Source organism: Sabethes cyaneus, chromosome 2, assembly GCF_943734655.1.
Source record: "Sabethes cyaneus chromosome 2, idSabCyanKW18_F2, whole genome shotgun sequence".
Classification (NCBI taxonomy): Eukaryota; Metazoa; Arthropoda; class Insecta; order Diptera; family Culicidae; genus Sabethes; species Sabethes cyaneus.
In genome coordinates, this window is record NC_071354.1 from 12357467 (window position 1) to 12370691 (window position 13225).

General features: G+C 40.5%; 1 protein-coding gene across 1 annotated transcript; it reads left to right on the top strand.

Annotated features, from left to right (window-relative positions):
- The first annotated feature begins 11562 nt into the window (after positions 1-11562).
- On the top strand, positions 11563-12691 carry LOC128733873 (uncharacterized). Its single transcript, XM_053827715.1, has 2 exons — positions 11563-11984; positions 12049-12691. Exons 1-2 carry the CDS (start codon positions 11563-11565, stop codon positions 12689-12691), a joined length of 1065 nt encoding a protein of 354 aa, XP_053683690.1.
- The last annotated feature ends 534 nt before the right edge of the window (positions 12692-13225 follow it).

The window sequence follows — 13225 nt, forward strand, 5'->3', positions numbered from 1 at the left end:
TTCATATCTATACCTGCGATTTCATAACTAATACCAGGATTGACATAAGATCTTTGAGCTGTATTTTCGTCATTACTATCGCTGTATCCTCCAGATTTCCTCCAAAATCTCTAAAATCTAGTCAATATGCAATATGGACCATACATTCGAAGCAGCTTATCCAACCATGTAAAGGAGATATCCCATAATTAAGATATCCTACGTTTACTTTGAGTGTTGGCATTTTGTCTATATTGTTGAATTCTGATATAGTAGCCTTACAAGCGTAACATCTGTGCTCTGCGCTACTCTGCGCTAAATGAGACTATATCCATTTGAAAGCTCATAGTTTACGCTAACTTTTACCGGTAGTGTCAATAGTGGCGAACCCTGGCTTCAAAACTTTTAAGCGTGTTTTACGCGAAAATATGGCACTTTTTCAATGAAAATTAAAATTGTGGCATACTATGATAAAATTACTGCACACTCAATGAATGGGTTTTATTCAGCACTATTTTTTGAAGAACTTTTCCTTAGACACCGTTGAAATCCGAGCTACCGTTAGATCTGTAGCATGTTTTGAAATATTGGATTATTTTTCAAAAAAACGCTAAAACATGCTGAGATAGCATACTTTCAAGATTCATAGAAAATTCAAATTTTGTCATATTGATCTAAAATTTTGGATTTGAACACCTCAATAGTATAGAATCACAGGAAAAATACAACGGAGAGTCGAAATTAACTTTCATTTTTTGGCTGCTGGCCAGCGATTCCCCACTGTGCAACGGTGATACGCCAGAGCAGAAAGAGATACCGAGATACTGGAGCTACCAAAAAGAGACTTCACCGTCCCAAGAAACGCCAACACTGGGATCGCGTTCTTGCGAAGACGGAAAATTGTTTCGAGAGGCAGGATACGAGAAGCTTCTTCAATAGGATCAACGGAATCAGGAACCGGACCGTACCAACTACTGTGATGTGCAACGACAAGGAAGGGAACCTGATTACCTAAAGATCGAAGATGGCTAGGCGTTGAAAACAACATTTCGATGCATTGTTGAATGGTGAACTAGATGGAACAGTTAAAAGAAATAGGATAACGATTGAGGCTGATGGACAAGCTGTGGATTCACCAACTTTTGACGAGATTAAAAAAGAGGCGAGTGTGCTGAAAAACGTTAAAACAGGCATTACTCTCCCCAATTCTGCATACAAAATTCCGAATTCTGTTTCTCAGACTGAGGTCGTTGCATGAAACCTTTTTGGCGAATACTTACTTTACTTTTTACTTTTTCGGCAACAATCCGTTTATCGAATCCATGCCGAATTCAGGAGCCGTTTCCACAATACTCGGTCTTGGGCTACCGCTCTCCAGTCGCCCCTAACACCCGCTGTTCTAGCATCCTCGTCAACAGTGCTCATCCAATGGGTACGTGGTATCTGCCTCGAAGTCTTCGGCCTCGGGTTCTCTGGTAAATATTGTTTTCGCTTCTCCAGTCCGGCACTCTCTTTCAACGTCCACGCTTCGTGGCCGTAAAGTACCACCGGGAGAATTAGCGTCTTATAGAGCGCGAGTTTTGTACGGAGTTGTAGGCTACGGAATCTCAGCTGGCTACGTAATCCGTAGAAGGCCCTATTGGCAGCCGCTATCCGTCTTTTTACTTCACGGCTTACATCGTTCTCACATGTCACTAACGTACCAAGGTAAACAAATTCGTCGATCACTTCAAAAGTATCTCCATCTATCACCGCCGCAGTCCCAACACCCGAAGGGCTACCACGCTCTCTACCAGCCACCATATACCAGAGCTGGCATTAAAGCGTGCGAGGCCCTGTGCAGATTGTGATTTTTGTATACCAGAAGGGCATTGAGTTGAAAGGCCACTGCACTGTGACAGTCTTAACGATCGTCTTTTGGTGCAAGCTTCGATTGCTGTACACAGTTTCCGGACCGCTCATACCCATTGATGAAGTTGAGCTAGATAGTTGTAATCTTGTGCCGTGAGTGACCAAAGCAAGGGTGAGAGAGTTCCTTATGGGCTTCCTTCCATAGCCGATGTATCTCCCAACTAGCAAGGCTTTCACTGCTTGTAAGCCTTGCTAGAATCTAACTTATTTTATTCGACACGCTATCGAAAACGCCTTCAATATCAAGGAAACCCCAAAGTGCCTCCTCTTGATATATGAGCGATTTCTCAATTAACGTCACAACGCAGAGCAATGCAGTTTCCGTAGATTTACCGTGTTGATATGCGTGTGGATTTCCATGCAACGGAGAGTTCTTTGAAAACTCAATGCGGATATAGTTTTATCCACGATTTCCTCTATCGACTCGAGAAGCTTTGATGTCAAATTTATTGGTCTGAAAGTATCTGCCTACTTTCCACCAACTCTCCGGCATATGTTCCAAAGTGAAACTGGCTCGAAAAATTTTAATAAGCTCGGACATTATAATGCTGTCCATTTTCTGTAAGAAACGGACTGAATACAACCCGGATCTGGAGATTTCATGGGTTCAAAAGAGCTAAGTACCCACTTAATTGAATCCTCCGTAAACAATCGGCGTGTAAGCAGATCCGAGTCGTTTGGCACCTTACGTAACGACATATTCTAAAGCAGCGAGGTCTAATTTTATCGATTTTTTCTAAACACTTTACATTCAATATTTAAATAAAAGAGGAGAGTAAACAATACAAAATTTACATTTTTCTCTAGTATGCGAGGACCCCCTAAAGCGCAAAGCTCCATTCCACCTCACGGGTTTGCCGGCCTAAACGCCGGCTCTGCCATATACTTTGTTTTGGTAGAATTTATAATAAGCCCTATCCTCGCAGCTTCCACCTTAAGATGCGTGTATGCTTCTTCCACAGCTCTACAGTTAACAAAGATGATATCGATGTCATCAGCGAACCCTAGGAGCATATGAGATTTCGCTTCTCTGCACGCCTGCCTTTCGAATAGCACCTTCCAATGCAATGTTGAACAGCAAATACGATAGCCCGTCACCTTGATTCAAACCATCTAACCTCACACACGAGTCCGATGTCTCGCCCGCTATCCTGACGCTTGATTTTGAACCATCAAGGGTAGCACATATCAGGTTAATCAGTTTGTTGGAAATCCATGTTTAAGCATTATCTGTCACAGCTCATTTCGTTCAACTGAATCATACGCCGCCTTGAAGTTTATAAACAAATGGTGAGTGTGCAAGTGGAATTCCTGGAATTTATCGAGGATCTGTCGCAAGGTGAACATTTGGTCCATCGTGAAGCGTCCCTCTCGAAAACCGCACTGGTATTCGCCAACAAAGGTTTCCTGCAACGGCCTCAGTATGAGAAACAGGATGCGGGAGAGAATTTTGTATGCAGAATTGAGGAGAGTAATGCCTCGATAATTGCTGCATTCAAGTCGATGGCCCTTGTTGTAAATAGGGCATATGAGACCTTAAAACCAGTCCGCAGGTAATTCCTCCTCAGTCCATACTTTTAATATAGCCTGATGGAATTTTTGACGAATACCAGTGCGATTTTCGAGAAGGCCGCTCCACGATGGATCAAATGTTCACCTTGCGCCAAATCCTCGACAAATTCCGAGAATTCAACTTGCAGACTCACTATGTGTTTACAGACTTCAAGGCGGCGTACGATTCAGTTAAACGAAATGAGCTGTGGCAGATTATGCTTGAACATGGTTTTCCAACAAAACTGATTAAGCTGATACGTGCTACCATTGCTGGTTCAAAAAAAACGTCAGGATAGTGGGTACGACATCGGACTTGTTTATGAGGTAAGATGGTTTCTAGCAAGGTGACAGGCTATCGCATGAGGCTACAATGAGCTGGCCACGTAGCAAGGATGCCGGATGAAAAACCAGCGAAAGCAATATTTAGCAGAGTTCAGCGGGTGTTAGGAGCGACTGGAAAGCGGTAACCCAAGACCGAGAAACGTGAAGACGGCTCCTGAATTCGGCACGGATTCGATAAGTGGATAGGGTGTTTGCTGAGTTCATATATATTGGAGAGATGTTAAGCAGGCAAAAGTGACAGCTCCATATAAAATATACCCATACCTGTAAGTGCAAGATTTTTTAAATGATTTAATTTATACTTCATTTAAAACAGAAATTACAAATTGCTTCATACATATAGCAAGGTAAAATATCTCTGTTTACTAAATAACAAATTTACTATCAACAAACAAGTAAAGACGCGGTAGGTAGAAATGATCAAAAATGTAATTATAATTAGCTATATTAACCGGATAAAACTAAACAAACATCGATAGCCACCAGCTGCTTTCGGCCAAGAAATGTTATAGGGTTTATTTCTAATTCCCGTCGTAGTAAGCAAAGCCACTCTAATTTTCATCATTTCTTAGGTGGACTTAAAGAATACTCCAAAAGTTCTGCTGCTGATTTGACTCAAACACACTTACCTTCCGATCCGTGCCCTTTGAATTCTCTAAAAAGCGATTATTAGCGAATTTAAATTCGTCGTACCGTTTTGAAATCCGTCCATCAAAATTTTTCATCGTCCGAACTAAAAATCACAACAATGTTTACGAAGTTAGCGCGCATGTATTGGTGTAGGACGGCATGACAAATGTTATTCTACAAAATTTCTGCAGGTCATGCAAGTTTTCCCGGCTGCAGAATAACGACAATGCGTTGCGTGGGTTATTTTCATTTTATGAATAACGGAAATTGGGTATTTTAATTTTCCCAAAAAAGTTGCTTTTTTCCCTTATTTGATAGCCCGTCGTTTTCTGAATCTAACAGTTTTTTTTTATTTCAATTAAGTGAATATTTGATGAAAAAATTTATAAAAATTAAAAATAGAATGATTTGCTGTTTGACAGATATCAACCAAACCGATTGATTGAAATGATGTCAGAAGTTCTCTTCCTCTCTTCTATCTTTCTGATAGAGCTTTTCATTTTGACCGAGCTTTTGACAGCTCCCATATGAAACCTGTATCGGCTGATGACCATAGTTTATCTATCCACTGTGTTATCTAAGGCGAGCTGAGAAGAAAAATGGTTTACTTATAAGCTATCGTCTTATCCTAAAAAAAAATTTTTAATGAAAAAATTTTTATTACTTTCACTCGTCAAATTTGAAAAAGTCTTCATGTGACTTTACAGTGACATCATATATTATCATAATATGTGAGAATTTAAATACCGTTAAAATACCCAATTGAAACGATTAGTCGACATTTTCTTCTTCGTCGCATGAAAAAACGTAGGAAATTTAGCTGCTAGGAATTCTTTAATGAAAAAAAGCATTCAAATAGATCTCAGCTAACTTTGATTGATCGCGTATGATAGTCAACAAACTAAAATATTAAGGGATAACTAATTTTGCATTATGTGTCATAAAAATCGATGACATTTTTAATAATTTGTATTGGATAGGATGGGAATAGGCAATTTTTCTAAAAATTGCAAAGAGGGATTCAAGATGCTATCTATTTACGAATAACGAATAATTTTTCTCTCTGCGAAATCGCATACAATCGCACATAAAGATCTGTAATGCGCAGCCTGCAATCATCTCATGAAAATTCGTAGCATAACATTCTAGCCATTAAATACCATCATCTCTCTTTCATTCCCAAAATTAGTTTTTCCAATATTCAATAAACCACTCTGTGTTTTCCGTTATCCGGAAAACTGCTGAGACAACGTTAAAACACTAATTTCAACGTCACCACAGGCTGCAGGCGTGTTTCGCTAACTGCAACCGAAAACATTTACTGCACAAGCCCGCTAATCCTTGCCACTTTTGCTACACACAACAAGCGCAGTGAAGTGTAAAATTGTTCCATTCGAGCGAACTAATTGAACTCTGAAAGTGCAAAAGTTACAATATGCCGTTCCGCGGGATTCCCGCTCGGATGGTTCACACCGTCGATAAAGATCGCGCTTATCCGCAGTAATCATCACTGAAACCGTTCGCAGTATCACATTGTGCGAGCTATACAGTCGAGGGGGGTAAAATTTATCTCCCTCAATGATTACAGAAGGAAATCTATGCAATCGTTTGCGATTCTTACTTTATATTGGATCCATCCTGTTGGGTAAATTGATAGTATCATCATCAACCAAAGCGTTTTACCCTTTTCCATTAAAATCACCTGTCCGATGCTTGCTCACGCCAAAAGCCAAACGTGTAAGGAGGATGAAGTTTTATGATATATGATTCCACATGTTTCGACGGCAGCGTACAGTGTGAGCATCAGCAGTTCGCACCGAAGGACCAGAAAATATCGCACCACGAGTCCACCAAGCCGCCCGAACCCAAGCATATGTTAATTAATAACCCTGTTTCTCTGATTTATAGCCTCATTCATCGGTAGTGAGTCAAATTAATTGAACTACCGCGCGCCTCCATCGGTTTACTACTCCTTGCCGCAATGAATGATTTTATTTTGCTGAAATTCCTGGAAGGGGAAAATCTTCTGCCATATCTCCAACTTAAATCGGGTTCCATTTAAATCAACGTTCCGGACCATCAATATCAACATAATTTCCATTTTCGATTCGCTCACTTTTTCTCGTATTTTTCACCCGGAAGAGGTCCTCTTCCGTAAATCACAGACAACAGGCTAACCCATTGTCACCGTTCGGCCGTTAGAAAACGGAATCCAACACTAAAAAGTTCCAATTATCTGTGACTGCCATCGTCCGATTTCCATAAGTCGAAGAGTGGAAAATCCTCGCACCTATAGAAAATGCAAATGCCCTAGGTGCTCTAGGTGGAACTCCTTTCGAAGCCCAGACTGCACACCGACGCGGCGCATCGTCGACGTCGTCCTCGTCATCGTCGTCGTCGCCTTCCTTCACTGTCGCTGTGGGAAAATGGTTGCAAACACCGGGAAACACTTTACAACTTTGGCGCTCGCACTCATAGCACTCTAGCTCAAGCTAAATTATTGATAAAACAAGTGACGACGACGACGACGGCGACGATGGCAATGACAATGACGCCAAACGGCTCTTATCTATACCACCATCGTCAGTGTTGCCTCTCTGATGCTGCCCGCCTGATAAGCAACGACGAAAAGCGGATCTTCCACGGATGCGACGATGCCGCTGAGGGTCGTACCGCAATTTTTGCTGGTTGATTCGTCGTCGTGTCGATCCTGGTGAACTGTTCGGGAAATAAATGCGATCAGTTTCGTCGCAACCAACCGGGGAAGGAGCTGTGCAAATTGAACTATTTTTGTTTCACACTATTGTGGAGAGGATTTTCAGATACATTAGAATTGATAATGGGGCAGATTATTGAAACGAACAGACAAGCTCTTTAAGCTCTGCGAATGCGGAAGCGGACGGAACGCAATCTGACGGGGAGTTTGTTCGCATGGAGTTTATGGTTCACCTTGTAGTGCCATTCGTTCTACAGCTGAGCATTTATTAAAAATGTGTGCTTTTATGCGGTTACAACATTTTGGAGGTTACTTTAATTAATCAGTCTTTGTTTGTAAGTTAAGTAGTATTAAGTTCAATTACGATTTTAATACGATGTACAAATCATTGAACAGGTTTAAAGCTTGGTTGTTTATTATTCATCATTATTTTTAATTTATCATTATTTATCAGATAAGAACCAAAGTTATAGGATAGTTTCGCACATACATTAAGCTAAATATTAATAGACAAGACACAACACGTATCACTCATACAAAACTTTAGAAATAAAACTTATAACAAAAGATCATTTTACCTCACGTTGACCGGTTTCAGGCATTCTATGCCCATCATCAGGAGTAAGATGCCGATGTCCGGCCAACAGAAAATTCTTTTTGCGGTCATATCCGATACTTTACATTTCCTATCTAATTCTTAAGCATGTCATGGCATGTCATAGGATGAAGCCAATCATCTTATAATTTCCTACTGGTCTTTCTGATTTCCCACCTTATTATGGCTCAATTGATGTAGTTCAGGACAGGTCTAATACACTATTAGTGGCATCCAGATAAATCTCGTGAATCGTGGTTTTTCATCGTTCTTCTTTAAAAAATAACAGAAGTCTTTTTCAGGCTTGCGAAAACCATGTTTGCAGGATAGTTGTCCGGCATTCTAGCAACATGTCCTGCCCAACGTATCCGTCCAGCTTTAACCAGTTTTTGAATACGAGGTTCGACGTAGAGACGCGCGAGCTCGTGGTTCATTATTCGCCTTCATACACCGTTCTCTCGCACTCCGCCAAAGATAGTTCTTAGTACGCGCCGTTCGAAAACTGCGAGTGCTCGTAGGTCCTCTTTTAGCAGTGTCCACGTTTCGTGCCCGTAGAGGACAACCGGTCTAATTAGCGTTTTGTACAGTGTGTACTTTGTACGGGGGCTCAGATTGTTCGACCGCAAGTGTTTGTGGAGTCCGTAGTAGGCCCGACTTCCGCTGATAACACGCCTTTTAATCGCACGGCTGATATTGTTGTCCTCTGTTGCCAGTGAGCCAAGGTATACGAACCGCCCGCTAGCATATACTTCGATTTAGACGGACATATTTATTTTCAACCCAGTCTTTGCTTCGCGATTCACTCTCGACCTTCTGCCGACAGCATCCACGTTCCAATAAACAGTTTTGTTGTACAATAGCTTACCAAGCGATTACTCTACTGTTATCAGCCACATAGCGGTTGAATAAGCTACTATTCAACAAAAATGTTTGTTTTTAAGAAAAGCAGATAAATTCACTGGATTCATCGAAAACTGTGCCCTGCATTTCGATCCCCGCTCGTCTTATAACACCTTCAAGCGCATTGTTGAATAGCGGGCAGGAAAGCCCACCTCCTTATCGAAGTCCCCAGCACTGGATCCCATCCATCGTAGCCATGATAAGTCTAGTCGCTCCAGGATAGCTTACCCGGAAAGCCGTTTTCGTCCAAAAGTTTTCATAGCTCTTGTCGGTTTACACTATCATATGCGACTTTGAAATCGATGAACAGGTGATGCGTGGGGATATTAATTCGCGGATCTTAATTGTGGAGGATCTGCCGCAGGGTGAAGACTTGGACCGTCTATAGACCGACCCTCCATGAAGCCGGCCTGATAACTTCCCACAAATCTATTGGCTATTGGCGATAGTCGATAGAACATGACCTGGGACATCACTTTATAGGCGGCATTCAGTATAGTGATCGCTCGGTAGTTCTCTCAATCCAGCTTATCGCCTTTCTTGTAGATCGAGCAAATAACCCCAAATTTTGCAAATAAATCATAGAAATCTATTTGTTTAAAAAAAATATGCAAATTCAGCATTTTGTTTGAGAGTTCTCCAAAAAATATTCCACCAACAAGGTATCTATTCCTGGAGCCCATATAAATTAAATCCCTAGAGCGACTAGAGTAGCGAATCGTCATCCCAAACGCATGCAATGCGAATTCTCTTTCTCTGTTCTGCAAATGTGTTTGACGGCCTGTGTTAACAACTTCAGAGTAATTTGTATTGGCATCACTGTTATAAGATCCTATACTCGTAAACGAATTTACCGGTAAATGAGATAAATTGTCGACCAACATTTGAAAGGGGCGGATAAGCCAACTGTCAAACAGAACGAGTGAGAGTTATTTTTTGCTGGAGCAGCATAGGAAAATGAACTCTCACTCGTTCTGTTTGACAGTTGGCTTATACGCCCCTTTCAAATGTTAGTCGACAATTTAGCTAAAACATGGTTAAAACCAGGGGGGATCTATCTGCAAGGAATTGTGAAACTCACATGTGAAGGAGCAGGCAGGTGAACATGAACAAATGCCGCTCTTGCCACTTTTTTTTCTTACCGATCTGATGCCCCTGCCGGCATATGTAGCTTCCAAAAAGTTACTTAATTTTGTTTCAAAGCAAAGCAAAGCGTAGGTGCTACATTCCCAAGCAACCAAAAGTTCCGATAAAAGGGGATTTTTTAGCTTAATCTGTTACCCAAATTATCATGAATAGAATTCTATTCAGCTTAATTTTAAATCAACTAACCGTACTTTTAAGTTTCTAGTAGGAATGCTAAGCAATTTTCAAACAGAACCAGAAAGTTCCCAAAAAGTTTGCTTAGGTCGCTGTATAGAACGCTATTCAGCTCGAAAAAAAAAATGATCTCAAGATTAAGAAGTAGTATTCCACTTTTCCCTGTTTTTTCCTTAACTAAACCATTTGTTTTAAGGATAAGCTTAGATGGAAAACCTAGATCAGAAGAATAATGATTGTTTATTAATATTAATTTATTTTCATAACTTGCCTCGAGTTTCGGACTCGAGTACTCCTCTTGCTAACCTAGACACATACCACTGCTCCATTGCTGAAATATGAGATCTGCATAAATTTTACTCGATGTACTTATTTCTCATTTACTGTGCCGCCAAGGACAGCCACTGGTTTCTTTTTGAACTTGAAAGTCATGATCTGAACTTGAAGTTCAGAAATAGTACGCGCGAAACTTCATCCGAAAGGGACAGTTCAGAAAAAGTACGTGCGAAACATTTTTCGACCTGGATGGTTCGAGGTTAGACAAAAATACGCGCGAAGCTTTATGTGAACTTGCGTTTGACAGTTCACCAGTTTGTTTTGAATGTTTCAGCAGCAGAAAGCGATAATGTTTTCTGCAGCAACTTTTTTCGCAAAATCCAGGTTAGTAATTACCGTGGACCCCCATTCGTTTAACCGTTTTTAATCTGAACACTTTTTAATTTGAACCCCGCTGGTTTGCACGACGTGCAAATTAAAAATGGCTCAAATGTCATTCTCAATATGACATCATTTGCTTATGCAAACAATGCACGTAAAAACTATCTGTTTGTACTGACCTAGCGTGATTAATCTGTTTCACATTCCGTTTTCCCAGCGATTGTGATATAAAGTCCGATCGGAAAATGAAATATTCGCTGCTTGCAACTGCGAACTAAATCAAACCATCAAAACAATAACAAAGAGCAGGGCGGCCAGTTCATACAAGTTTCAGCATATTTAGGGTTACCAGTTATTCAAATTAAAAACTAACCCCGTTAGTTTGCATGGGAAATCGCGAACACACAGGAAAGCGTTGACAGTTTTGGAAGCGCGATGTTATCCTCTGACAAATACAGAGCAAGGGATAGCACAGCGCATCCCCTCGTAATCAACGAGTAATCCTACGATGATGCGCCCCTCGAGCAGTAAGTGGCAAACTAAAACTTGATGTCGCTGCCATCGCTGCTATGCAACTCCAGCACAAAGTAATATTGGTAAATGTGCATGCATATTTTTTTATGCGTTTGGCAAACTATTTCTAGAGGGCGCTACCGGCAGATTTTACACACAAAAAGGCGATTACTTTCTTCGAGCTTGTTAATCTGTTCTCTGTGTTAAAAGTGCGTTATTGGTCACAGAGAATAATATTGGGAGATTTGCACAAAATTAAACGCGGTCTAAGCCAAACGAAAGGAAACACCGCGCTTGAAGCAAACACCGCGTTGGAGCTACTGTCAGAATTTTGTAAACAAACATGCCCATGTAAATATGTGAGTTTCTGAAACTTTTATATATTCTGTTGGTTCTATTAATAAATACTCAAGTAATTCGAAATTGTGCGTACAACAGATGTAAAATGACCCATGAAGATATCTTGCATCGCGTGAAAAATAATCACGCGACTGTAAATACAGTCTATCATTGCCTTTACGCTTTTTATTTCCTCGGAATCAATCGATGTGCATTGGCAGAAATATTTGGAAAATCAAAAGCAACAATTTGTAACTGGATTCGTAAGTACGAGCAAGACGGAGCATTTTCAAGAAAGCAACGAATGCAGGTTTATCGACGTTTTGGGACTACGCAACGACAGTGGTTGTTAAACTTATATTATAAGGAACCCGTAGTATTCATAGATGAAGCTAGAGACCGCTTCCAGGAACACTTCAAAACTTGTATTAGTGCTGCATCAATTGTTCGAATTTTAAAAACAGCTGGACTGACATGGAAGAAAATTGAAAGGCGTGCTATACAAATTCGAAAAGCGGATATTCTCAGGTAATGACAATGAATATTAAATGATTTTAATTTCGTTTTGACTGAAATATTTGATTATTACTAGGTATACTGACGAACTAGAAGCATTTAAGTGGGAACTGCATCAACTGGTCTTCATCGATGAAGTATCCTTCGATTCCCGTGACATGCTTCGAAACTACGGATATGGGGTAAAAGGGAAAAAAGTGATTTTCCGTGGAGAGTTCAATCGACGTCCGAGAGAATCTTACCTATGCTTTCTAGGGCAAGGGGGATTGCTTGAATCGTACAGGACTGAGGGTACATTTACTCGTCAAAAGTTTTTTGATTGTGTCAGGAAATTTGCAATCCAAAGCTCAAAAGTAGAATTCTATCCAGGAAAGAACTCTGTTTGGATAATGGATGGTGCCAGGATACATTGCGACAAAAATATAGTGCTATATCTTCGTTCTTTGGGCATATTGCCAATTTTCTTACCAGCGTACTGTCCGATGTTTAATCCGATTGAAGTAATTTTTGGTATATGCAAAAAGCATCTGAAACGAAACTACGTCGAAAATAGTAAAAAATCGTTATCTATAACAATAACCGAAACGCTGGTGAAATTCAGAAACTATTCTTGCACAAAACTTTTTAATAAATGTGGCTATATCTCGGGTAACAACTTTGATCCTAATACTGGTCTTGCCCAACCTCTATTCGCTTTTGGTTTTGAAGAGAAAAAATAAATAATTCAATTGTCTGTTTTTGTTAAAAACTGATTTTCTATTGAAAAATATTTCGAAATCTTAAATATGATCAACATCCGCAACATCCCCAACTTCATTCCGTACTCTCATGCTCAAGGTAGACTCTTGAGGTGCTATGGAAGTTTGCATTCCATTCAGCATATCGCAGCACATATCCAATTTTTCCTTCAAACCTTGGGCCAACAGTTTCACTTCAAAGGCAAAATTCATCAGCTGATCTGTTTTTTCGCAAAGTATCTTCACACTGGAGGAGAGATTGTCAACAATATTTTGGGCAACTACCAAACCCTCGCGTCTACATTCTGCGCGGCTACCTTCAGAAATTGGAAGGGACCAAAACATACCTCTCATTTCCGTTGGTGGCATTTGCGTCATCATTGAACTCTGCAGGTGAGCTGGAGATGCATGAATCCAGTTAGCCCACTGAATCCACCCGGAGTCATGACTTCGTAAATGTGAGTTTTTTTCTTTGAGATCTTGAACCAGCTCTTCGAGATTTACGTTACTTGGTGC

Bases quoted from the DNA above. Each gene is read 5' to 3' on its own strand.
- LOC128733873 (XM_053827715.1), top strand. From the start codon at position 11,563: ATGACCCATGAAGATATCTTGCATCGCGTGAAAAATAATCACGCGACT. The intron at 11,985-12,048 runs GTAATGACAATG...GATTATTACTAG, and splicing joins CGAAAAGCGGATATTCTCAG to GTATACTGACGAACTAGAAG.